Source organism: Somniosus microcephalus, chromosome 10, assembly GCF_052327205.1.
Source record: "Somniosus microcephalus isolate GS21.2 chromosome 10, FLI_Smic_1.0, whole genome shotgun sequence".
NCBI classification, from domain to species: Eukaryota; Metazoa; Chordata; class Chondrichthyes; order Squaliformes; family Somniosidae; genus Somniosus; species Somniosus microcephalus.
Genome location: NC_140996.1, coordinates 6,075,621 through 6,102,922, shown reverse-complemented (window position 1 = coordinate 6,102,922; position 27,302 = coordinate 6,075,621). Strand labels below are relative to the sequence as shown.

At 49.7% G+C, this 27,302-nt stretch overlaps 1 protein-coding gene across 1 annotated transcript; it reads right to left on the bottom strand.

Annotated features, from left to right (window-relative positions):
- Positions 1 to 1,787: 1,787 nt before the first annotated feature.
- Positions 1,788 to 26,968, bottom strand: LOC147111407 (putative defense protein 3). The gene is made up of 5 exons (XM_085998371.1): positions 26,623 to 26,968; positions 8,880 to 8,992; positions 7,071 to 7,189; positions 4,602 to 4,660; positions 1,788 to 2,902 (listed from the first exon to the last, which is right to left on the bottom strand). The coding sequence occupies exons 1-5, from the start codon at positions 26,819 to 26,821 to the stop codon at positions 2,817 to 2,819; spliced, it is 576 nt and encodes a 191-aa protein (XP_085854497.1). The 5' UTR covers positions 26,822 to 26,968; the 3' UTR covers positions 1,788 to 2,816.
- Positions 26,969 to 27,302: the final 334 nt, after the last annotated feature.

Sequence of the window (27,302 nt, the reverse complement as noted above, 5' to 3'; positions counted from 1 at the left end):
AGAGAAAGCACCGGGAACAAAACCTGTGATCTACTCCAGATCAGTCAGCCTGGCCTTGTCCTGTAAAGAGTTTGAATCTAGATCCTCCAGTTTGAAATTGGGTTAAGGAAAGACAGTTTCCATTTCAGATATTTCAGAGCTGTCATTTCCTATTTTATCACAATGTAGACACTAACTAAAGCAATGTTTTACAGCATTTTACCCACACAGGTTTAAATAAAACAAGTACAGGAAACTCTCGTTTAAACAGCACCTAAATATCCAGAATTCTCCATTAACCGACAAAATTCAAACACCGAAAACAACACCTCAGTAACCGGAAATGTTGCCGAGTCCGAGTCCCCCGCGGTGGCCGAGTTAGTCAGTGGGGGTAGTTCTCCAAACTGCCACTACTCGGCTTCTTGGCGCTGTCGGAAGTCCGAACACCTCAATAAGAGTCTGACTCTCCCACGCTGTAGGTGATTACCCAATTACTGTATACTGCACATTTCTTGATTTTTTAATTTTTGTTTGTTAAAAATAGCCTCGGTAGATAACCCTCTCCATCATCCGGAATTTTTAATCAACCGGCACCATCCCGGTCCCGTCGGTGCCGGATACCAGAGAGTTTCCTGTATTATCTTAATTTTTAAAAATGCTGTTAAGTTTGTTCCTTCATATCAAAACAACTTCACAAGCTGTACAAAGTAAAGTAACTACAGAAAGGCTAACTCTAATTGCTCATTACCTGAAAGGGTTAAAAGCAAATCCTCTCAGTGTTTAAAATGCAGAGCAAACAAATTACTTTAAAGAGAAAGGGGTTATGTGCGAAATCACTAAGAGCTGAGGAGAAGCCAGGTGGTGATAAAGTGTCTGCCCAGCTCAAGGACTTTATACAATGGAGCCTTACAAGAATAAGATAAGGTATAGCCACCAAGCTACACACAGCTAATGCTGAACTGTGAGAAAGATTTAATAAAATCAGTTAAACTTAAAGTAGTAACATAAAGAAACAAAATGGCTTGCGTAGATTATTAAAGAAGCCTCAGCCTAGCAAATATGACCTGCAGCCCAGTATTGCAGACCAAGAAGGGTCACGAGGACCTAACCGCCAGAATCATTGCAGGGGAGGATTAATTAGCTATTGTATTGAAGGGGTTAAATTGAACCCTCTCAGAATTCGGACAGCCGAGGTGACCACTAATTAAGTGATGCCAGCAAAATTAAACTCAGAACAAAGGAGTGGGGTTATGTGAAAGTGAATAAGATAAGAAATATCACAATAAAAATGGACTTACGTAAAGAGGCGAAACTAAACAAAGAACAATGTGAGAAGCTTCGAAAAACCAAGATAGGACGCAGTTGTGGGACCAGGCAGAATATGCGCGTTTTGCGTAACCGATAAGGAATGTGCTGCTTTAGCTAAAAATTGTAGACACAGCAGAATATAGGGGTCATGGGAATTTGACCTGTCACCAAAGGCATAGTAAGATGTAACTAACCTTTATTAATACTGAAAAGAATCCATATGTGATCAGGTGATTATTGTAATACAATGTGCTTGGATGAAAATAGAATAAAAAGCTGTACCAACCAAGAGAGAACGAGAAGGTGCTCACACAGACCGCGGGGTCTGAGACTCTTCTCCCAGAGCTCTGATAATAAACTGCATCTTTTTACTTTTACACGGTTTAGATGTGAATTTATTTTCACCACAACATTACCCAAACTTGGATTCATCGATATATTGCCTGTGTTGCGATTGGGTGTTTTCTTTAAAGCTTTCACAAAAAAAAACTACGGGTAAAAACTTGTGAAAAATCTTTATTCCAAAGTAGCAACAAGAACAACATAAAACATATCCCACCCCAATTCAAGGAGGTTCAAATATGGTCAAAGGTTCCAAGAACCATCTGTAAACGAACCCAATATCCTTCAGAGATATCTGCATGTTTTTTTTTCTCCGCCCATAATTTTCTTACCATTGGTCTCTTGACTTTGTGTTGTCCCATCTCCTCTCTTGCCTCCCCACCCCATTTTATTCCCCTTGAGCACTGCAAAGGAATGAAGTGGCTCACTTCTATTCTTCCCTTCCAATTTGTACCTCCCAGTGAACAGGCGAACTAACTTTATTTAAAATACGATCCGGTCTTGGAATGCATCCCATCTGATCAGTGCAAGTGTTTCAAACCACAGCAAGTCCGATAGGCTAGAAAGCAGTAATACCAGGTGCACAGACCTAATATTGGAGGTCAGCAATAAAGGGGGGTATGGGGGAAATACAAGATGATCTACTGATATTTAAGAGTCGCCTGCCTTAGCTGATTTAGGCAGGTGCCGGGATATCTATAACTCAAGCTTCAAGAATTTTTTTAAAATTTAACCGTGCATGTTTCCTAAGCAGCCCCAGAGTATATTTTCTTCCCACCCTAAAGCTGGTAGTCACATTCAATAAAGATTTCCTTTTTTGAAAAAAAGGAGACACAATTAACAGCTGTCTTCATTGTGACAGTAATGATACCTAAAGTGATAGTTTAATTTTGTTTGCTAAAGTCTGATGACACAACACTCTCCATTTACATCATGTCAAGTCAAAGTTAGTCAGAATAATTTTTACACATGTATAAAACCAGATGTCCCCCCATGTGTTTGCAAGTTATTGAGCCGGTAGTGCCTTCATCTTAAACTCCCGGTAGAAGTGGGTTAAAAAGTGATGCCTTAGGACTGGTTTGAGAATTTGGCCTTTAATTATGTGCTCATTTGCAGAATAGAATCCATTTTTAACCACCTCAAATACAATGTACATTACATTGCTGTGCAGAGTACGGTGTTACTGCTCAGAATGCAGTAAGAGGCCAAACCATGAACGTGGCAAGCACAGCAAATCCAGACATGCACTTCACGGAACCGGAACAAGTTCGAGCTATAAAATAAAACAAAAAAAGAGACAGGATTCGTTTAAAAATTACAATAGCAACCGATTTTTCCCTATAAAATTTGAGTCAGTGCAATAACCATCAATACTTTAAAGGATGAACTTGCATTTCTCCAGCCCCTTTCACGACCTCAGGACATCCCGAAGCGCTTTACAGCCAATGAAGTGCTTTTGAAGTGTAGTCACTGTTGTAATGTGGGAAACGCGGCAGCCAATTTGCGCACAGCAAGATCCCACAAACAGCGATGTGATGATGACCAGATAATCTGTTTTAGATGTTGGTTGAGGGATAAATATTGAGAGAACTCCCCCGCTCTTCTTCCATTAATGACACGGGATCTTTTACATCCGCCTGAGAGCGCAGACGGGGCCTCGGTTTAACGTCTCATCTGAAAGACAGCACCTCCGACAGTGCAGCACTCCCTCAGCACTGCACTGGGAGTGTCAGCTTGGATTGTGTGCTCAAGTCTCTGGAGTGGGACTGTGAACCCACGACCGTCGGACTCCGGTGAGAGTGCGACCCACTGGGCCACGGCTGACACTATACAGCAACGAAGAAATTTTGTATTCTAAAAATCTACTAAACAGTTACCAATAGGAATGGGAAAGAAATACGAATAACCTCACCAATCAAAAAATAGAAGAAATGCCTCATCTGCTGGGCCTGCATCATCAGGGAGATGTGCTCACACAACCTATGATTTCTGTCCGTACAGGGCAAATGAGGCTCGGAACACAACCAGAACATTCTGGCAATTTAAAGATTTCTATGACCATTTTTTTCTACAGCAAGGATATGAGAGCGAGTTATATCGGGTTGATGTATTTTAAATGCAAAAGCGGGTTCACAGAGTTGGAAGTCTCTGCGGCTGTAAAGACTAAAAATGTAGGGGGTGGTTATTGTAAACAGAAAACAAAAGCGATGCACTGCGGCGATCTGAAGTAGAAACAGAAAATGCTGGAAACACTCAGCAGGTCAGGCAGCATCTGGGGGGAGAGAGAGAGTTAACGTTTCAGGTCGATAACCTTTCGTCACAACGTTAACTCGAGTTTCTCTCGCCACAGACGCGGCCTGACCTGCTGAGTGTTTCCAGCATTTTCTGTAATTGTAACCCAAGCTGTAAGGAAACGGAGGGGCTTCAGATTATCCCCCTCCCGCTCCCCGTTTTACATACAGCACAATTATACTTTCCACGGACTTCCGATGGAAAGTGAAAATCGTGTGGTGTGTAAAGTGGGAGGGGAAGGGGGCAATCCGATCCAGCCAGATTGCCGCTGGGCAAGTGGGTTAAATGACCCACAAAAGGCTTTATGTGTTACTGGACCAAGCATTGATGAGGTGTCTTAAAGCTGGAGGTCGTTTTTGTGGAATGCAATTGGATCACAGAGCAATGCACAAAGTCAAGATCTACCCCGTATTATTTTAGTCTTCAATAACACTTGTGCAATCACCCCTTAACTACCCACTGGGAACAGATGGTCCAGTGCAGTGGGGAAAAGATTATTCAGCTGGTCACCTTATTTCATTCATCTTTTCTCCATCTCCTTCCTCCACCCAGTAGATACAGATTTTAAGCAATGATTTTATTGCTGTCAAAACTCCAATACAAATCTCCCCACCTCACAGCTGATGAAATTAATTTTGCTCAGTTCTGTTAAAAGATATGAATTAATAATGATTACTCACAGATTTCTTGGGAGCGTATTTTTAGCCAATAAACAGCTTTGCTCTCGGCAACAGTCGCTCTGTAATAGAAAGCAGTCATTGGCTTAAATATCACAAACATTCTCCAAACATACAAAATTGAGGGGCAGGAAAAGACCAGCTGGCCCACCAAGCCTGGCCCAGCCTGCCTCATCATGGCCACAGCATCATGAATAGATACTTCCTCCCCGCTGCATGTAATCTCCTGGTAGAGGCACAAAACCAAGGGTCAAGAAGGGATAACATTCCTCTCCGACCCCCTCAGGTGATTGAAACCAGTCCACCAGATCACACAGACAAAGTGTTGTCGGTTAATCCACTTATCTTCTCTGATGCGATCTCTGCCCCAGTCAGGAACCGGTCCAGCTCCCTCTTGAAGGCAGAGAGTCCGCACTCACCGCACCAGCCAGCAATGTGTTCCAGAGGCTCACTGCTCACTGGGAAATGAAGACCTGCCCAACATCCAGTCTATTGTATATAAATCCATGCTGCACTGCTTGCAGCACAGTAGATGGTAGATTTCTTCCAAAGATTTTGAATTGGGAGCAGTTTTCTGCAAAATGTTTTAGTACTGCCTGGATTTTGCTTTGGTAACAAGGTTACTGCATGGCTTGAGATGCTCCTGGTAGATCTGCTTACACTCCCCTCCCACCACTAATAAGGAATCAGCAACCAGTTAAAATATTACTAGAGATACGACTAACTGAGAATTGGGTTTAACACTGTCCCTTTTTTTGCCCAGTGCCTTGGATATGGATGGAGTACTGTCCTCAGTCCAAAGACTGTAATTGTAGGAACCCGTCACTCACACCCTCCTGTTCTATTCTCCACCCCCCATTACATAGAATTTTCAGGGCAGAAACAGGCCATCTGGCCCAACAGCTTCGTGCCGGTGTTTATGCTCCACGAGTCTCCTCCCACCCTACTTCAGCTAAACCTAGCAACATATCCTTCTAGTCCTCTCTCATCTGCTTATCTAGCTTCCCATTAAATGCATCTATGCTAGTCGCCTCAACCACTCCTAGTGGTATTCTCACCACTCTCTGGGTAAAGACGTTTCTCCTGAATTACTTACTGGATTTATTAGTGACTGTCTTATATTGATGGCCTCTAGTTTTGGACTCTCCCACAAGTGCAAACACCTTAAGGGCCTCGATTTTAACTGACCCGTGGAGTCGGGATTGGAAGCGTGCGAGGGGTTAAAGTCCCGAATTCGGGGACCCCGACACCATCCCGCCCCCAACCCGCCTCCATGCAAGTTTCAAAGGAGGCGGGTACCCGCCCCGCACTGGGACCCGCCTACCCGAGGCGGGAAGGGATTAGTGACAATTAACTGCCTGTTAACAGGCAGTTAACGGGCAGTTTTTAGCCTAATCCCTATTTTAAACCTTTAAGTGTAGGATTCCCGACGGCTCCAAACCACGCCAAGTTAGAGGAGTCGGGCCGTCAGGTTGAAGGACTTGGAGGGGTCGAGATGTCGGTGTTCAGGTGAGTGATGGGTGCATGAGTGCAAAGGTAAGTGTGTTTGGTGTGTCTAAAGTGTGTAAAGAAGTTTAAATTACCTGTACTTACCTTTTCAGCCTTCCTTCCTTTAGGTCTCGGGAGTCCCTCATCTCACCGGCACAGAAAGCAGAATGGCTGCGAACTGTCAAAAGTGACAGCCTTCAGCTTTCTGTGCCGGAGAGATTTCTAACTGAGTCTGTGGAGAAGGACTCATATTAGAAGTAAGACTGTCAGTGTTTGACAGCTTCAAACAGCTGTGAAACGCTGATATTTCATCTGTCAAAACGTCTTGACAGATGAAATTTCAGTCTGTGACATCACCTGTTGCCGGGTGGCCCTTAATTGGCCTGCTGAGCCCGCTGGGCAGGCTCAACAATGTCAATCAAGTTACAATCGTGTGGATTGGCCGCATCTTGATGGAGGCGGGACTACAACCCCGAAAGATGTAGTCCTGCCTCCTTCCCGACTTCGGAGTGAAAATCATCCCCCTTATCTCCATCGACCCGATCAAACCTCTTCATAAATTAAAAAAACCCTCTATCAATGGTCTTTGAATATTTTTTCCCCCCTGAATTTTTCTTCTCTCAAGATATTAAACTCTTGCCATGTGCCATTCTACAGGCACAGAACCTTACCCAAGTGACTGTTCTTAATGCACAAGTCCACACAGCGTTGGGTTCAGTCTAACCTGGGAGCGGGCGCAAGTTGGGTAGTGTCCAGTTTGGGCAGAAGCTAGACCTGCCTGCTCATCCAAAGCAAAGGCTGGGGCACTCAAATTTCCACAGGGTAGAAACCCCGGAGAAACCGTGTAAACAGACAGTTTTTGTGCCATTTCTCTGGGGGAGAAGATTCACGGTGTAGCTTTCAAATGGTTGCCCACAGTCATTGGAGCACCTCGTCATTTCTGGGTTTTGAAAATTCAGGGTCAACCTGCAGCAAGATACTTACACAAATACCATTTTAGGTTTGCAATTCTCTGAAGTTGGTAGGTTCCAGATGTAAGTGGTGACGTTGTTTTTCAAATTAGTGTTCGAATGAGTAATCGCACTGCTGTCCCTGCTGAAGCACTGCAGGAATGTAATGCAAGAAGTTAATGCATAGAGTTTCAATGGGCCAGAATTTGCTGGAGTGGGGCATCTCGCAGCGTGCCCTCAATCTTCAGCTCAAAACATTTTTGCCCTGTAACTTGCTAGAAGTGCAAACTGCTAATGGGGCCTTGGTGAACGATAGGATAAGAAATAGGAGCAGGAGTCGGCCAATTGGCCCCTCGAGCCTGCTCCGCCATTCGGCCCCTCGAGCCTGCTCCGCCATTCGGCCCCTCGAGCCTGCTCCGCCATTCGGCCCCTCGAGCCTGCTCTGCCATTCGGCCCCTCGAGCCTGCTCCACCATTCAATAAGATCATGGTTGAACTTCTGCCTCAACTCCACTTTCCCGCCCGGTCCCCATATCCCTTGATTTTCTTAGTGCCCAAAAATCTATCGATCGGAGTCTTGAATATACTCAATGACTGAACCTCCCCAGCCCTTTAGGGTAAAGAATTCCAAAGATTCACAACCCTGAGTGAAGAAATTTCTCATCTCAGTCCTAAATGGCCGACCCCTTATCCTGAGACTATGACCACTAGTTCTAGTCTCACCAGCCAGAGGAAATAGTCTCTACCCTGTCAAGCCCTCCAAGAATGTAATACGTTTCAATGAGATCACCTCTCATTTTTCTAAACTCCAGAGAGTATAGGCCCAATCTACTCAATCTTTTCTCATAGGACAGCCCTCTCATCCCAGGAGTCAATCTAGTGAACCTTCGTTGCACCGCCTCTAAGGCAAGTATATCCTTCCTTAGGTAAAGAGAACAAAAATATACACAGTACTCCAGGTGTGGTCTCACCAAAGTCCTATATTGTTGCAGCAAGACTTCCTTATTCTTATACTTAAACCTCCTTTCAATAAAGGCTAACATACCATTTGTCTTCCTAATTGCTTGCATGTTAGTTTTCTGTGATTTGTGTACAAGGACCCCCAAATCCCTCTGAATAGACCCAGCCGTTTATCTCCTTAACCAATGAGATTAAAAGGAAGAACTGACAAGGAAATAAGGTGAATTAGAGTCAAATCAGGTACAGAGAGAGAGACAGAGAGAGAGAAAGATTGGATTGAGAGAAAGAAAGAAAAAAAAGAAAAAATAATGTAAAAAATTACATTTTTATAATCTCCAACAACAATTTACAACTTGAAGAAATTATACACTCAGGTGGATGTAAAAGAGCCCACGGCACTATTTTGAAGAAGAGCAGGGGAGTTCTCCCCGGTGTCCTGACCAATATTTATCCCTCAATCAACATCACTAAAACAGATTATCCGGTCATTATCACATTTCTGTTTGTGGGAGCTTGCTGTGCACAAATTGGCTGCCGCGTTTCCTACATTACAAGTGACTCCACTTCAAAAAGTACTTAATTTGCTGTAAAGCGCTTTGAGACGTCCGGTGGTCGTGAAAGGCGCTATAGAAATGCAAGTCTTTCTTTATCTTTATACCAGCCGACTTTGGGGTGAGAAAGGCCACGTCGTGACCTGTCAGACTGTTAACCAGCCCGCAAATCCTTCCCACTACTTCATGCTCTTCTCCAAGGGAAGACACGAAAGCACCAATGTGTCAACATCTACAGCAAGAGCAAAAGCTCCTTTTTTGACTGAATCTTGAAACGGTGGGACAGTTTAGATTAAATTATAAATGCAGTATTGATAGACAAATTGTTTGTACCGTTAAAGCTTTGGTATTCACTGGTGGCGGTGACCACGTACCGATCGCAGTGTCATTATTCGGTTCCCGTGCTTGCAGTAGGATGCCTCGGTAGGGTGAGCCCATTATTTTCACTGTAGAAGGAACAGGAGATGTTTTTTGGTAAGTACATTTCCTTTTTTTACTGCTAACGCCCCATCAAATCTGTAAGAAACTAACTGCTTTGCCGGAAACTAGTCACACGATAAAACAGAATTTAACAAGAAGTTGTTTCACGTAAAAAAGATTAATGGGCACAGAGGGCAGGCCAGACACCCAAATACCTGCATTCATATACTTGGGAGCACAGTTCTGGTCTCAGTCATTACAAAAAGGGTATAGAGGCACTGGAGAAGGTGCAAAAAGACTTTACAAGGATGATTTTTCTTTTTTTAATTCATTCACGGGATGCGGGCGTCGCTGGCAAGGCCTGCGTTTATTGCCCATCTCCAATTGCCCATCACCGAGTGGCTTGCCACTTCAAAGGGCAGGTGAGAGTCAACCATATAAAGCGCTGGTTAGGCCACAACTGGAGTATGGCGTCCAGTTCTGGTCACCACACTTTAGGAAGGATGTGAAGGTCCTTGAGAGGGTGCAGAGGAGATTTACCAGAATGGTTCCGGGGATGGGGGATCTTAGCTACAAGGACAGGTTGGAGAAGCTGGATTTGTTTTCATTAGAGCAAAGGAGGTTGAGGGGTGATTTGATAGAGGTGTACAAGATTATGACAGGTTTGGATAGGCTAGACAGGGAAAGGCTGTTCCCACTAGTTGATGGTACAAGGACTAGGGGACACAGATTTAAGGTTTTGGGCAAGAGATACAGGGGGGGATGTGAGGAAAAACTTTTTTATGCAGCGAGTGGTGAGGACCTGGAACTCGCTGCTGACGGAAGTGGTGGAAGCGGAGACACTCAGGCCTAGAAATTCGGTGGGCTGCGCCACCAGTTAGCGCCCAAAGAGGGCACTTAGTGGATTTAGCGCCACTGGCCACGCCTCCCGCGAAATTTAGCGGGGCGCTAATGGCGGCGTTAGCCTGTAGTGCTGCGCCACCACCGATGACATCATCTGTGTGTGCAGCGCCCCGCTACCGCCCCGCACGCAATATTTGGTTGCGCCCCCCGCTGTAGCGCTTGTCGCAAATTGCGACCGGTTCAGGGGGGCTGACCGGCAAGTGGCGCTAATTAAAGGGGAGGTGCGGGGCGGCCATTTTTTTCGCTGGCCACCTGCCAGCACCTCCTCGCGCCACCGTCCCCGGCCTCCTGAGCCCCCCCCCCCCCAAGGCAGTGCCGGCTGTGTCCCAAGAGCCCGGCACTTCTCCTCGGTGCCGGGCTCTTTTACCGGCACTCGCGATCTCTGATCGCGCTGGTGCAGGCCCCTCCCCTTTAAGAAAGGGAGGAAGGGCTGCAGTACCGCAGCGCGCTGTGCCTCGAGCAGCGCCCCGCTTCCGTTTGGGGCGCTGAAACTGAATATCGGGCTGGTGCAAGCGGCTCCTTCCGGGGCGGGACTTCCGGTGCCCAGGCGAGACTGGCACCCCAAACGGGGCGCCAGTGAATTTCTAGGCCTCAATGTTTTCAAGGGGAGACTGGATAGGCACTTGAGGGAAATAAACTTGCAGGGCTACGGGGATAGAGCGGGGGAATGGGACTGACTGGATTGCTCTACAGAGAGCCGGCACAGACGCGATGGGCCGAATGGCCTCCTTCTGTGCCATTATGACTCTATATTGCAACATATAGGCCAGACTGGGTAAGAGCAGCAGATTTCCTTCCCTAAAAAAGGACATTATGGGCTTTTATGACAATGCAGCAGTCAGATGATCACCATTACTGATACTAGGTTATTAATTAACTGAATTTAAATTCCCCAGTTGCTGTGGTGGGATGTGAACCCATCTTTCCCAATCATTAGCCCAGACCTCTGGATTAACCAGTCCAATAACATAACCACTATGCTACCGTTCCCTATGATACCGGAACTGAGAGGATATATGCCCCAGGAAAGACTGGACAGGCAGGGGCTCTTTTCTCGAGAAAAGAGAAGGCTGAGGGGTGACCCGATAGAGGTCTATAAGATTATGAAAGGTTTCAATAGGGTAGACGTAGAGAAGATGTTTCCACTTGTGGGGGAGACCAGAACTAGGGGCCATCAATATAAGATAGTCACCAACAATTCCAATAAGGAATTCAGGAGAAACTTCTTTACCCAGAGAGTGGTGAGAATGTGGAACTCGCTGCCACAGGGAGTGGTTGAGGCGAATAGCAGAGATACATTTAAGGGGAGGCTGGATAAACACACGAGAAAGGAATAGAAGGTTACGCTGATGGGGTGAGATGAAGAGGGGTGGGAGGAGGCTGGTGTGGAGCAGAAACACCGGCACCGAGCAGAGGGCCGAATGGCCTGTTTCTGTGCCGTACATTCAATGTAATAAAGTATCCCTCACATCAGAAAATATCTCAGGATGCGTCATATGAAGACGTTAAATTTTTTTATAAAGACAGCGGGAAAGAGAAGGGTAGGTAGATGAAATTGGAGGAACAGCACTGCAAGAAAAGGTAAAGAAAACCATCAAGACTTCAGATCTCCCTTCTTTCCTTCCCGAGCTTGAGGTATGATGGCTGAAAGGAGCCAATGGTGAATGAGAAAGAATAGGGAACAAGGAATAGGCCAGTGTCTGAGGAGCAAAGGTCACCAAGGTAGGGTGGGGTGGGGCAAGGTCAGAGAAGCATGTGGGAGGAGATGTGCAAACTGCCTGTACTTGACCAGCCCCCTATTACACACCCCACCGACTTTACTTTCCATTTGTCTTCAATGGAAAGAACCATCGGGGGGGGGGGGGGGGGGGGGGGGCGGGTCCATCGGGCGGGTCTCTCGGGCAGGGGGGGGCGGGTCTCTCGGGCGGGGGGGGCGGGTCTCTCGGGCGGGGGGGGCGGGTCTCTCGGGCGGGGGGGGCGGGTCTCTCGGGCGGGGGGGGCGGGTCTCTCGGGCGGGGGGGGCGGGTCTCGGGCGGGGGGGCGGGTCTCTCGGGCGGGGGGGGCGGGTCTCTCGGGCGGGGGGGCGGGTCTCGGGGGCGGGTCTCTCGGGCGGGGGGGGGCGGGTCTCTCGGGCGGGGGGGGGCGGGTCTCTCGGGCGGGGGGGGCGGGTCTCGGGCAGGGGGGGGCGGGTCTCTCGGGCAGGGGGGGCGGGTCTCGGGCAGGGGGGCGGGTCTCGGGCAGGGGGGCGGGTCTCTCGGGCAGGGGGGCGGGTCTCTCGGGCAGGGGGGGCGGGTCTCTCGGGCAGGGGGGGGCGGGTCTCTCGGGCAGGGGGGGGCGGGTCTCTCGGGCAGGGGGGGGCGGGTCTCTCGGGCAGGGGGGGGCGGGTCTCTCGGGCAGGGGGGGGCGGGTCTCTCGGGCAGGGGGGGCGGGTCTCTCGGGCAGGGGGGGCGGGTCTCTCGGGCAGGGGGGGCGGGTCTCTCGGGCAGGGGGGGCGGGTCTCTCGGGCAGGGGGGGCGGGTCTCTCGGGCAGGGGGGGCGGGTCTCTCGGGCAGGGGGGGCGGGTCTCTCGGGCAGGGGGGGCGGGTCTCTCGGGCAGGGGGGGCGGGTCTCTCGGGCAGGGGGGGCGGGTCTCTCGGGCAGGGGGGGCGGGTCTCTCGGGCGGGGGGGGCGGGTCTCTCGGGCGGGGGGGGCGGGTCTCTCGGGCGGGGGGGGCGGGTCTCTCGGGCGGGGGGGGCGGGTCTCTCGGGCGGGGGGGGCGGGTCTCTCGGGCAGGGGGGGGCGGGTCTCTCGGGCGGGGGGGGCGGGTCTCTCGGGCGGGGGGGGCGGGTCTCTCGGGCGGGGGGGGCGGGTCTCTCGGGCGGGGGGGGCGGGTCTCTCGGGCAGGGGGGGGCGGGTCTCTCGGGCAGGGGGGGCGGGTCTCTCGGGCAGGGGGGGCGGGTCTCTCGGGCAGGGGGGGCGGGTCTCTCGGGCAGGGGGGGCGGGTCTCTCGGGCAGGGGGGGCGGGTCTCTCGGGCAGGGGGGGCGGGTCTCTCGGGCAGGGGGGGCGGGTCTCTCGGGCAGGGGGGGCGGGTCTCTCGGGCAGGGGGGGCGGGTCTCTCGGGCAGGGGGGGCGGGTCTCTCGGGCAGGGGGGGCGGGTCTCTCGGGCAGGGGGGGCGGGTCTCTCGGGCAGGGGGGGCGGGTCTCTCGGGCAGGGGGGGGCGGGTCTCTCGGGCAGGGGGGGCGGGTCTCTCGGGCAGGGGGGGGCGGGTCTCTCGGGCAGGGGGGGGCGGGTCTCTCGGGCAGGGGGGGGCGGGTCTCTCGGGCAGGGGGGCGGGTCTCTCGGGCAGGGGGGGCGGGTCTCTCGGGCAGGGGGGGGCGGGTCTCTCGGGCAGGGGGGGGCGGGTCTCTCGGGCAGGGGGGGCGGGTCTCTCGGGCAGGGGGGGCGGGTCTCTCGGGCAGGGGGGGCGGGTCTCTCGGGCAGGGGGGGGCGGGTCTCTCGGGCAGGGGGGGGGGGGCGGGTCTCTCGGGCAGGGGGGGGGGGGCGGGTCTCTCGGGCGGCTGATCCACCACCGCCTGTTTTGCTCCCCCTCCAGTGAAAATGTCACCCACCCCTCCACCCACAAACAGCCTGAGTTACTGAGGATCTTGCGTTACACCACATCGGTCAACAATTCAACCAGATTGCTTCACAACCAACTTTTTAGAAAAGTTTTCGCCCTATTTGAGATTAATATAATTGCGTACAAATGCACTGTAAGCGTTGTTGCGACAGCGATAAGAATTTAATGCACTTCCTGGACCAGTAACAGATCCTGGGCTGAATTCTGTAGAGTGGGGTGGGGATGTCAAAACTGCAACCTTGAACCCAGACAATCTGACCCTTGAAACTGGATAACTCAAGTCTTACAATCGCAAAATACTGCGGATGCTGGAAATCTGAAATAACAACAGCAAACGCTTGAAATACTCAGCAGGCCAGGCAGCATCCATGGAGAGAGAAACAGAGTTAACGTTTCAGGTCTGGGACCTGTTGAGTCTGAGTGTCCCAGATATGCTTATTCTAAATCACTGGACACAGACAAGAAGAATAACTTAAACAGGTCTTTACTAATCGAAGGTCAGGGCTGAACTGCTTAGCAAATTACTACACAGAGTTTATATACCGGTGTGGTCACCACCGGTACTACAATATACAGTAGCCAAGAGAAAGTAGTCCATCTCTTAAGGTAGTCTCTTAAGGTGGTACAGGTTACATACACCACAGGACCCTTCATCAGAACTGGAAAAAGCTGGAGATGTAACAGATATTAAGCCGGTGCAGAGACAGGAAAGATAAAATGTTGCAAATGGGAATGGCAAAATAATACAGCATGAAAAATAGGGGCCGAGGTTATGATCTGAAATTGTTGAACTCGATGTTGAGTCCAGAAGGCTGTAAAGTGCCTAATCGAAAGATGAGGTGCTGTTCCTCGAGCTCACATTGAGCTTCATTGGAACAGGAAGCAGAGAATTAAAGTGACAGGCGACCGGAAGCTTCACTCCCACTCTGATCTCTCTGTCCTCGGGCTATTGCATTGTTCCAATGAAGCTCAGCGTAAGCTCGAGGAACAGCACCTCATCTTTCGATTAGGCACTTTACAGCCTTCTGGCCTCAACAATCGAGTTCAACAATTTCAAACTATAACCCCTGCCCCCATTTTTCATGCTGTATTATTTTGCCACTCCCATTTGCAACATTTTATCTTTCCTGCCTCTTACAAAAGCACAGTATATTCCTTCAATTCCTTCCTCCCCTCCTAAACCCCCCTGCCCCCCCCCCCCCCCTCCCTGCAGCTGCTTAATATCTGTTACATCTCCAGCTTTTTCCAGTTCTGATGAAGGGTCCCAGACCTGAAACGTTAACTCTGTTTCTCTCTCCACGGATGCTGCCTGGCCTGCTGAGTTTTTCCAGCATTTTCCGCTGTTATTTCAGATTTCCAGCATCCGCAGTATTTTGCGATTGTAAATATGAAGCTGTGTGGGCAACAGCAGCATCACCACCTCATTGCAATACTGCCTGTAGTGTATGTACCTTTAAGAGGAGAACTACTTTTACAGCTCCTGTATACTGTAGTACCGGCAGTGACCACACCTGTATATAAACCCTGAGTAGGGATCTGTACTGTTAGTTTTTAGACTACCCTCATCCAGTAAACACCTGTTGATTGTTGATCTGCAGTCTCCGTCTATTTATTGAAGAACACCATACCTTAAGATTCACGGATTTAACAGTGGCGACGAGGTCGATTCGAACCTACCTGCAACTCTGCATTTCCTCCCAGGGATTCGCTCCTGGAGGACAGTGGAAGAAAGTCGAGGCCAGAAGCACGGGCGTCGACCACGAGCAACCGCCCAGTCATCCGGCAAAGAGTGAGCATCGCAGGGGAGGCTGTTGAGAGCTGGGCTTGGTTCTCCAGCCACGACGATCCAGCAACAGGCTGGCAACAGGTACGGCGCAGACCCTTCCCGGACAGCGGCGGCTGGAGCCGACCGACGGCACAGAAAATGCCGAGCAGCGTCGACGGGGTAAGAGAGAGGGTAAAGCGCACAGGGCGCAGCCGGGGGTTGAAGACCGAGCGGCGTCGACGGAAAACAAAAAGAGAGAGGGTAAAGCACAGCCGGGGTTCAGGACCGAGCGGCGGCAACGAGAGAGGCGCACAGGAAAACGCGCAGAGCGCAGCCAGGGCTCAAGGGCTGAGCAGCGTCCGCGGGGGAAGAAAGGAAGCGCGGGAGACGCCATTTGAGCCGCGGAGAAGAAGGGAGAGCGCGGGAGATGCCATTTTTGAAGCCACAGCGGAGAAGGGCGAGCGCGGGAAGAAAGGGAAGCGCAGGAGACGCCATTTTGAGCCAGCGGAGGAGAAGAAGGGAGAGCGCGGGAGGCGCCATTTTAGCCAGTCTAACCACACCCAGGAATGCCGAAGAGTGGCAGTGTCACAGCGTTCGACAATGAAGTCGAAGATTGGGCGACATATGTGGAACGCATTGAAGTGTACTGCAAGGCAAATGAAGTGCCAGATGCCAGGAAAGCACTGGTTTTGTTGAATTCCATGGGTGCAAAAACGTATGGCTTACTGCAAAACCTAGTAACCCCAGAGAAGCCAGTGGATAAGGATTTCAAAAGCATAGTGGCAATCCTACAGGACCACTTAAACCCCACACCGCTGCTGATAGCAGAAAGATTTAAGTTTCACAAAAGGAACCAGCATAAAGACGAAAGTAATGCTGAGTATTTAATGGAACTGCGCAAGCTATCGAAACACTGCCAGTTTGGAATGGGACTAGCAGATACGTTAAGGGACAAGTTTGTGCGTGGGCTTCAAAGTGAAGGAACCCAGAAACGACTTCTATCAGAAAAGGATCTTACGCTGGACAAGGCTTTCAGCATGGCAGTATCACACGAAGCAGCCGCACTGGGCGCTGCAGAGATACAACGGGGACCGCAAGAATATGGCACCAATGAAATGTCATATGGAGCAGTGAAGTGTTATCGCTGCGGCAGAACAACACACGACCAGAAGGATTGTTGGTTCAAGGACCAAGTGAGCAGACAGTGTGGAAAAGCAGGACACATAGCAAGAGTCTGCAGGTCGGGAAAGAAAACCAGCAGCATGAAATCTCCACAGGAGAAGTACAAAAAGGTACATAAGGTGACGGAGAGTAGTTCAGACGAACAGAAAAGTGACACAGACTCCGGAAGCAAGGAGCTGGGTTGTCTGAAACTACATAATGTAATCAAAATGGAGGATCACCAAACTATCTGGGTCATGCTCAATATAGACGGAGTCCAAGTGAAAATGGAATTGGACACAGGATCAGCCCTAACAGTCATAAACCAAAGGGATTACAAGCGGCTATTCTCACATATACCCTTGAGAGATACAGAGATTGTCTTGAAGATGTACATGGGGCAAAAAGTCTACCCCAAAGGAAAAATAAGGGTGAACGTGATATACAACGGCAAGGAAACACCAAAAATGGATCTATATGTATTGCCAGATGGAGGACCACCACTACTAGGATGTGAATGGATCTGGAAAATACAGTTAGATTGGCATTCCATACGGGCACTGACGGTAGAGGCCAAAAAGGATGACGACGTCACACCCGGACGACTGTCAAAAATACTAACTGATGCACAAGAAGTGTTCCAGGAGGGACTCGGAACACAAAGGCATAACAGCGACGATCAAAATAGAGGAAAATGCAAGCCCAAAGTTTAAGGCCAGACCGGTGCCTTATGCGATCCGCCCAGCCGTCGAAGCAGAGCTGGAAGGTTTGGAACGTTCAGGAGTACTGTCCAAAGTGGACTGGAGCGAGTGGGCTACACCCATCGTTCCTGTAATGAAGAGGTCGTTGAGTAATACGCCTGGGGAACCAAAGAAGGTTCGCATCTGTGGGGACTTTAAGGTGACAGTGAACCCAGTCCTTCACACTGTACAATATCTGCTTCCGCGGATTGAAGATATTTTCGCCTCGCTATCTGGAGGAAAACGCTTCACTAAGATTGATCTGGCCCAGGCGTACTTGCAAATGGAGGTAGAAGAAACCTCGAAACAATACCTCACGATCAACACTCATAAAGGTCTCTACCAATACAACTGGCTGGTGTTCGGGGTAGCATCAGCTCCAGCTATTTGGCAAAGGGCAATGGATCAAGTCCTGCAAGGGATTCCGGGGACCCAGTGTTATTTGGACGACATCCTGGTCACGGGCGAAAATGACAGTGATCACCTTGCCAACCTGGAGCAGGTGCTCACTAGATTGAAGGAATATGGGCTACGAGCTAATCGCCACAAATGTGAGTTTTTCCAGAAGCAGGTCTCGTATTGTGGCCACGTTATTGATGAAGAGGGGTTACATAAGTCCCCTGAAAAGATTGAGGCAGTAGTCAAGGCTCCAGCACCGGAAAATGTGTCACAACTGAGGTCGTTCCTCGGGCTGGTGAACTACTACCATAAGTTCTTACCAAATTTGTCTACAGTATTACACCCACTGAACACCCTACTGCAAACGGGGGTACCATGGAAGTGGAGTGACGAATGTAAACGAGCTTTCCAGAAGTGCAAAGAATTGATCACATCAAAAGAGGTGTTGGCTCATTTCAACCCAGCACTACCAATTCGGTTGGCGTGTGATGCATCACCCTATGGTATTGGAGCGGTGCTGTTGCACAAATTCCCAGACGGGTTGGAGAGGCCAGTAGCCTTTGCGTCTCGGTCACTAACCTCAGCCGAGCGCAACGACGCCCAGATTGACAGGGAGGCCCTCAGCCTAGTATGGGGAGTGAAAAAGTTCAACCACTATCTGCATGGGCAGAAGTTCACCTTGCTGACTGACCACCAACCATTTGTCTCCATCTTTAATCCAAAGAAGGGCGTTCCGGTGATGACTGCGCAACGGCTACAAAGATGGTCCCTTTTTCTAGGGGCGAACCAATATGAAATAGAGTATAACGGCACGAAACAGCATGGAAATGCTGACGGGCTATCACGCCTGCCACTGCCTACTGCGGAGGAAGCACCAGCAGTGGACCCTGTCGAAACATTTTATTCAACTATAATTGAACGCTTGCCAGTAACTAACGCGGATATAGAGAAGGCGACCCGAAATGATCCGACACTGTCTCGGGTTTATGACTTGACGGTGAAGGGATGGTCAACACATGGCGACTCACTGTTGCCGGCATTCTCATCCAGAAGAGAACAGCTGTCAGTATGCCAGGGGACATTGATGTGTGGATCCCGAGTGGTAATTCCACCCAAGTTAAGGGAGAGAGTGCTCAATGAGCTTCACGAAGGCCATCTGGGAGGGGTGAAAATGAAAAGCCTTGCTAGGGCTTATGTGTGGTGGCCGGGGATCGATCAACAAATCGAGGACCTAACAAAGAGCTGCTCAGGATGCCAGAAGGTCCAAAATGCACCACCACATGCCCCTCTACACCCATGGGAGTGGCCCTCCTCTCCATGGCAACGGGTGCATATTGATTTTGCTGGTCCATTCATGGACTTAATGTTCTTAATAGCAGTGGATGCGCACTCGAAATGGCCTGAGGTGATCAAAATGTCCTCCACCACTACGGAGAAAACGATTGCAGTCCTACGGACCATATTTGCCAGGAACGGCTTGCCAGAACAGATCTGCTCCGATAACAGACCACAGTTTGTGTCCGAAGAGTTTCGGAAATTTATGAGAAGGAATGGGGTAAGGCATTACACATCCGCCCCGTATCATCCAGCCACAAATGGATTGGCTGAGAGGTTCGTACAAACCTTTAAAAAGGCAATAAGGGCCATGTGCGACAACGACATTCCACTGCAGCATAAGGTGGACAATTTCCTGTTAGCCTACAGAAATGCGACACATGCAGTTACCAACCAGACCCCGGCCATGATGTTCTTTAACCGAAGGTTGAGATCTCGTCTGGATTTGCTCAGACCAAATGTACGAAGAAATGTTGAGAATAAGCAATTCCAGCACATCAATGAGAAGCCGACAAGGAGCTTCAATGTAGGACAACCGGTCTTGGCCCGCGACTACCGAACAGAGAAATGGCAACCAGGAACGATATGCACACGGCAGGGGCCACTAATGTACGCAGTGGATGTTGGGGAGAACATTGTGAGACGCCATGTCGACCAGATCCTAGCATCACAAGAACAAGTCAACCCCATGTCTTGCGTACCTGGTGATGAACCCGACATACTGGTAGCATCTACCCCAGAAACAGTAGCATCGGAAGCTGATGAACTAACCGACGACAGGGGGCCAGAATCGCCTCCGCATCAAGAGCAAGGCACTCAGGAAAGGCGCTATCCAGAAAGGATCAGGAAGCCGCCCCAAAGACTGAATCTATAAAATGGACTATTTCAGTTAAAGTGCATATTAAAAGTGTTAACTGTTAATTTAATGTTATGGTATTGTTAATCTAAAAGGGGAGGAATTGTAGTGTATGTACCTTTAAGAGGAGAACTACTTTTACAGCTCCTGTATACTGTAGTACCGGCAGTGACCACACCTGTATATAAACCCTGAGTAGGGATCTGTACTGTTAGTTTTTAGACTACCCTCATCCAGTAAACACCTGTTGATTGTTAATCTGCAGTCTCCATCTATTTATTGAAGAACACCATACCTCAAGATTCACGGATTTAACACTGCCAAGAAGCAGATTGATCTTTACAAAAGTGTCACGTAGCAAATTCTTGACCTCAGCTAGGTCTTGGGGTAAAAAAGAGATGCTGAGAAAAGAATCCTTCAGAGAGAGACAGAGGAGAAGAAAATTCACACGAGGCATCAAAACCAAATTGATCTGGAGTTTGTCAAGTAATAGAACTGGGCGGGGGGGGGGGTGGGGGTGGGGAGAGATGGCCTGGAAATGGGGAAGGAATTAGAGGAACATTTAAGAACATAAGAACATAAGAAATAGGAGCAGGAGTAGGCCAATCGGCCCCTCGAGCCTGCTCCGCCATTTAATAAGATCATGGCTGATCTGATCCTAACCGCCAATCTACTATCACAGAACCATCTCCTGAATCTAACAGAATTAGACACACGAAATAGGAGCAGGATCAGGCTACACGGCCCCTGGGCCCGCTCCGCTACCCACAGGGCCATGACCGATCCGAACCTAGATTCATGTCCAAATTCCTGCCCGCTCCCCATAACCCTTAATTCCCTTTACTTCTAGGAAACTGTCTATTTCTGTTTCAAATTTATGTAATGATGTAGCTTCTACAGCTTTTTGGGGCAGCATATTCCATGGACCTACCACCCTCTGAGTGAAGTAGTTCCTCCTCATCTCAGTTTTGAAAGAGCAGCCCCTTATTCTAAGACGATGCCCCCTAGTTCTAGTTTCACCCATCATCGGGAACATCCTCCCCGCATCCACCCGATCCAACCCCTTCACAATCTTATATGTTTCAATAAGATTGCCTCTCATTCTTCTGAACTCCAATGAGTAGAGTCCCAATCTACTCAACCTCTCCTCATATGTCCATCCCCTCATCCCCAGGATTAACCGAGTGAACCTTCTTTGCACTGACTCGAAAGCAAGTATGTCTTTTCTTAAGTATGGACACCAAAACTGTATGCAGTATTCCAGGTGCGGTCTCACCAATACCTTGTGCAACTGAAGCAATACCTCTCTATTTTTATATTCTATCCCCCTAGCAATGAAAGCCAACATTCCATTGGCCTTCTTAATCACTTGCTGCACCTGCATACTAACCTTTTGAGTTTCGTGCACCAGGACCCCCAGATCCCTTTGTACTTCAGTACTTTCCAGTTTCTTGCCATTAAGATAATAGCTTGCTCTACGATTTTTCCTGCCAAAGTGCATAACCTCACGCTTTCCAGTATTGTATTCCATCTGCCAAATCTCTGCCCACTTACTTAGCCTGTCTATGTCCCCTTGCAGGTTTTTTATGTCCTCCTCGCTCACTACTTTCCCTCCCATCTTAGTATCATCTGCAAACTTTGATATGTTACACTCGGTCCCCTCCTCCAAATCGTTAATATAGATTGTAAAGAGTTGGGGACCCAGCACCGACCCCTGTGGACCACCACTAGTTACTGATTGCCATTCTGAGAATGAACCATTTATCCCAACTCTCTGCCTTCTGTTAGATAGCCAATCCTCTATCCATGCCAGAATATTACCCCCAATCCCGTGATTTTTTATCTTAAGCAATAATCTTTTGTGTGGCACCTTGTCAAATGCCTTTTGGAAGTCTAAATACACTACGTCCACTGGTTCCCCTTTATCCACCCTATATGTTACTTCCTCAAAGAACTCCAGAAAATTTGTCAAACATGACTTCCCCTTCATAAAACCATGCTGACTTTGTCCTATTAAATGATGATTATCCAAATGTCCTGTTACTGTCTCCTTAATAATGGACTCCAAAATTTTACCTACCACAGATGTTAGGCTAACCAGTCTATAGTTTCCAGCCTTCTGTCTACTGCCCTTTTTAAATAAGGGTGTTACATTAGCAGTTTTCCAGTCTGCCGGGACCTTTGCTGAATCCAGGGAGTTTTGGAAAATTATTACCAATGCATCCACAATCCCTACCGCCACTTCCCTCAAGACCCTAGGATGTAAGCCATCAGGTCCAGGTGATTTATCTGCCTTGAGTCCCATTATTTTACCGAGTACCACTTCCTTAGTGATTTTGACCGTGTTTAGCTCCTCCCCCCCATAGCCCCCTGTTTGTCCAGTGTTGGGATATTCTTAGGCCTAGAAATTCAGTGGCGTTTGCGCCCACTTAGCGCCTGAGGAGGTGTTTTGCGCTGGAAGTGTTGTTGCGCCTGAAATTCAGTTCTGGGCGAAATTCGGCGTTAGCCGGTAGCACTGCGCCGGCACCGATGACGTCATCGGTGTGCGCAGCGCCCCGGTTCCAACGCGATGCCGGCCCGACGCCCAAATTCAGTTGCGGCCGCCTCTCCCGTAGCGGCCGCAAAGAGCGTTTGTAAAACGGGGCCTTGCAGCTCCGAGAGGCCGGGGCGTAAAGGTGGAGGTGCGGCCGGCCGCTTTCCCGGCGGCCGCCTGGCCGCACCTTCCTCCCCGGACTCCCACACCACCCCCCCCCGCGGCATTGGTCTCTGACCCCCGCGAGCCCGGCACTTCTCCGTGGTGCCGGGCTCATTTGCCGGGGGAATCCAGCGGCGATCTCACGGCTGCAGGCAGCTCCTCCTTAAGAGAAGGAGGAGGCCTGCAGTACCCCAGCCTGCCGCACCGCATCGGGTGGCGCTGCGGCAGCTGGACGCCTGAAATTGACTTTCAGCGCCCCAAGCAGAGGCGGCCAAACCCTGCAATAGCGCCCGCCTCCGTCTTGGGGCGCTGCAACTGAATTTCAGGCGGGCGCTACGGGAATCCGGGCGTGCGCTAACTTTCGGGCACTAAAGACCTGGCGCGGCGATAGCGAATTTCTAGGCCTTAGTGTCTTCTACTGTAAAGACTGATACAAAATATTCATTCAGTGTTTTTGCCACCTCCATATTTCCCACCATTAATTTCCCGGTCTCATCCTCTAAGGGACCAACATTTACTTTAGCCACCCTTTTTCTTTTTATATAACTATAAAAACTCTTACTATCTGTTTTTATATTTTTTGCTAATTTACTTTCATAATCTATCTTCCCTTTCTTAATCAATCTTTTTGTTATTTTTTGCTGTCTTTTAAAGTTTTCCCAATCCTCTATCCTCCCACTAGATTTGGCTACCTTATATGCCCTTGTTTTTAGTCGAATACTATCCTTAATTTCTTTACTTAGCCACGGATGGCTGTCTTTTCTTTTACACCCTTTTCTTCTCAGTGGAATATATATTTTTTGGAAGTTGTAAAATAACTCCTTAAATGTACACCACTGATCATGTATCGTCTTACCCTTTAATCTATTTTCCCAATCCACTCTACTCAATTCCGCTCTCATACCTTCATAGTCTCCTTTATTCAAGCTTAGCACGCTTGTTTGAGATCCAACCTTCTCACCCTCCAATTGAATATGGAATTCAACCATGTTATGGTCACTCATTCCAAGGGGATCCTTCACTAGGACATTTTTAATTAATCCTGTCTCGTTACACAGGACCAGATCTAAGGTTGCTTGCCCCCTGGTCGGTTCAGTTACATACTGCTCAAGAAACCCATCCCTAATACACTCAATGAACTCATCCTCAAGGCAGCCCTGCCCAATTTGATTTGTCCAATTAATATGATAGTTAAAATCCCCCATAATTATAGATGTTCCCTTATTACAAGCCTCAACTATTTCCTGATTGATACTCCGTCCAACATAGTTGCAACTGTTCGGAGGCCTATAGACTACGCCCATTAGTGTTTTTTTCCCCTTATTATTCCTTACCTCCATCCAAACTGTTTCATTATCCTGATCTTTTGACCAAATATCATTTCTCTGTATTACAGTGATTCCTTCCTTTATTAACATAGCCACCCCACCTCCCCTTCCTTCCTGCCGGTCCTTCCTGATCGTTAAATAACCTGGTATGTTTAATTCCCAGGCATTGTCACCCTGCAGCCATGTTTCTGTAATGGCCACAAGGTCATACCCATATGTAGTTATTTGTGCCATTAACTCGTCTATTTTGTTACGAATGCTACGTGCATTCAGATAGAGAACTTTCAAATATGTTTTGTGACACTTAGTTCCTGCTTTTGCCCTTTTTATTACTTTACCTTTTACTCCATACCTTCTGCCCCTTCCTGACACGCTCTGGTTTTTAATTTCCCCACTGCTACCTAAGTCTATGACCTTCTCTGTTGTCATTTTTATTATTTGCTTTCTAGGAACCTCCCCCCCACTAGTTAGTTTAAAGCCCTCTCTACAGCCCTAGTTATATGATCCGCCAGGACTCTAGTCCCAGCACTGGCCAAGTGAAGCCCGTCCCAACCGAACAGCTCCCTCCTGCCCCAGTACTGGTGCCAGTGTCCCAGGAAGCAAAACCCATTTCTCCCACACCAGTCTTTGAGCCACGCATTTAACTCTCTAATTTTATTTGTCCTAGCCAAATTCGCTTGTGGCTCAGGTAATAATCCAGAGATTATTACCCTTGAGGTTCTGTTTTTTAATTTGACCCCTAGCTGTTCATACTCCTTTAACAGAACCGGCTTCCTAGTCCTATCTACGTCGTTTGTACCAACATGGACCACGACAACTGGATCCACCCCCTCCCACTGCAAGTTTCTTTCCAGCCCAGAGGAGATGTCCTTAACCCTGGCACCGGGTAGGCAACACAGCCTTCGGGACTCTCGCTCTCGGCTGCAGAGAACTCTATCTATCCCCCTAATACTATCCCCTACCACTACAACATTTCTAGTTACTCCCCCCTCTTGAATGGCCCCCCGTTCCACGGTGCTGTGGCCAGGTTGCTCATCCTCCCTGCAGTCCCTGCTCCCGTCCCCACAGGGAGTAAGAACCTCGAACCTCCAGTTTTAAAATGAAACCAATTTGAATACATTAAAAAAAAGTGGAAATTGCATTTTTTTTTTAAAAAAGGACCAACATTCAATTAACTGGAATGTGCAGTTTATAGAAATATAATTTACATTTCAAATCAGAGTCCTGAAGGAATCAGACCTTCAACCACAGGTCAATGCAGGAAAAACTCTTGGTGCAAAACTAGACATGTAATGAGATAGACAATACACCCCAAATGGAGACTCTCCACTTCCCAGCACAGAAGGGGTGTGTGGAGAAGGGGCAGGAAGAGAAGGGGCGGGTTTGATTGACCGACCAGAATGTTGCCCATGATTGATTGGAACAGGAGAAGGATTTCACAATTTTCTGGTTCATCATTAAATGCAAACCAGTGAAACAGCATTAATCGTCAAGTGGGAAAGCAGCCAAGAATACCTGGCAAAAAAAGTTAATTCCCAGCCATGATGAGCACACGGTTGGCAGAAACTATTCTAATACAGCCCCCTTACCCTGGGACAATTGAGAGTTTGTGCGATACGGCCCACACACAAAGCAACATTTTACACTTTGAACTGCCTGTATCAAATAGTGATCATAGTCACTGAATCTAGCAGCACAGAAGGAGGCCATTTGACCCATCGTGCCTGTGCCAGCTCTTTGAAAGAGCTCTCCAATTATTCCCACTCCCCCTGCTCTTTCCCCACAGCCCTGCAAACTTTTCCTTTTCAAGTATTTATCCAATTCCCTTTTGAAAGTTACTATATTGAATCTGCTTCCACCGCCCTTTCAGGCTGCGCATTCCAGATCACAACAACTCGCTGCGTAAAAATTCTCATCTCCCCTCTGGTTGTTTTGCCGATTCCCTTCAATCTGTGTCCTCTGGTTACCGAACCTCCTGCCACTGGAAACAGTTTCTCCTTATTGACTCTCAAAACAGCACAACATGCACTCAATAGATGCTCATGTATATTCTATTGAAACATTTGCACACATTTCCCAATCAATCTCCCCCACCACCCACCTATTTATAAAATGCCTACATTAGGAATTTATAATGAAACTTGTGCTGTAATGACCACCACCCCACCCAGTTTGGGTGCTGCAGCACCTCTACTCGCATTACAGAATTACAGCACAGGCTTACAGCCCGGCCACCAGCCCGGGAACTCGCCTTCAGCCCGGCCACCAGCCCGGGAACTCGCCTTCAGCCCGGGGACTCGCCTTCAGCCCAGCCACCAGCCCGGGAACTCGCCTTCAGCCCGGGGACTCGCCTTCAGCCCGGCCACCAGCCCGGGGACTCGCCTTCAGCCCAGCCACCAGCCCGGGGACTCGCCTTCAGCCCGGGGACTCGCCTTCAGCCCGGCCACCAGCCCGGGAACTCGCCTTCAGCCCGGCCACCAGCCCGGGAACTCGCCTTCAGCCCAGCCACCAGCCCGGGAACTCGCCTTCAGCCCATCCACCAGCCCGGGAACTGACCCCAGCCCATCCACCAGCCCGGGAACTGACCCCAGCCCATCCACCAGCCCGGGAACTGACCCCTAGCCCATCCACCAGCCCAGGGACTCGCCCCCAGCCCATCCACCAGACCAGCAACTGACCCCAGCCCATCCACTAGACCAGTAACTGACCCCAGCCCATCCACCAGACCAGTAACTGACCCCAGCCCATCCACCAGACCAGCAACTGACCCCAGCCCATCCACCAGACCAGCAACTGACCCCAGCCCATCCACCAGACCAGCAACTGACCCCAGCCCATCCACCAGACCAGCAACTGACCCTAGCCCAGTCCTACCTTCCACAGAGTTGGTGCCGGTGTCTGTGACCATGATGGTGTAGGGTGAGGGGCCGGTTTGGGGGCTGATGCCCACATGTCCGGGGGCCATGGTCCCGCAGACTGTGAGCGGAGCCCCGCTGGGGAAAGGCGCGGCGGGCGGACAGAGCGCCAGCAGCCCGAGGAGGGCGAGGCAGAGGCGGGAGTGCGAATTCTCCATGTCCCGGTGCCGAGTGCCGAGCTCCCCGGCTCCAACCTCTCTTATAGCGGGACTGGCGCTCCGCTCCGCCCAAACCAGCCGCCCTCCCGGGGCGGAGCTGACGCCGATATCCCGCTCTGGGCGCTGGAGGAGCTTCTGCTCAGGACAGCCCATTGCTGACCAGCTGAAGTGACTCAAGTAAACCAGCACAGAAAGTGAACTCAATATTAAAAGGATTAACAGGGGGGGGGGGGGATTTGGGGGTGAAATTGGTCTCGGCCCGTAACGGGAAAGGGAATATTAGCCAATCGCCAGCCGGTTTTACGCTGCGCCCGATTTGATGAGAGAGAGGGAGGGAATCAGAGAGGGAGAGGAGAGAGAGAGAGAGGGGGGGAGATAACAGGGAGAGGGGGGGGGGTGAGAGAGAGGGGAGAGAGAGCCCCAGGACAGTGACAGTGTAACACAAAGAATTCGACCCAACACAATCGTCGCTAAGCAAAAG

Excerpts from the sequence above, each read along its gene's own strand:
- LOC147111407 (XM_085998371.1), bottom strand. The coding sequence starts at position 26,821 with ATGGAGAATTCGCACTCCCGCCTCTGCCTCGCCCTCCTCGGGCTGCTG. Across the intron at positions 8,993-26,622 it reads CGGCACCAACTCTGTGGAAG|TGAAAATAATGGGCTCACCC; the intron begins GTAGGACTGGGC and ends TTCCTTCTACAG. Across the intron at positions 7,190-8,879 it reads TGAATACCAAAGCTTTAACG|TGCTTCAGCAGGGACAGCAG; the intron begins GTACAAACAATT and ends ACATTCCTGCAG.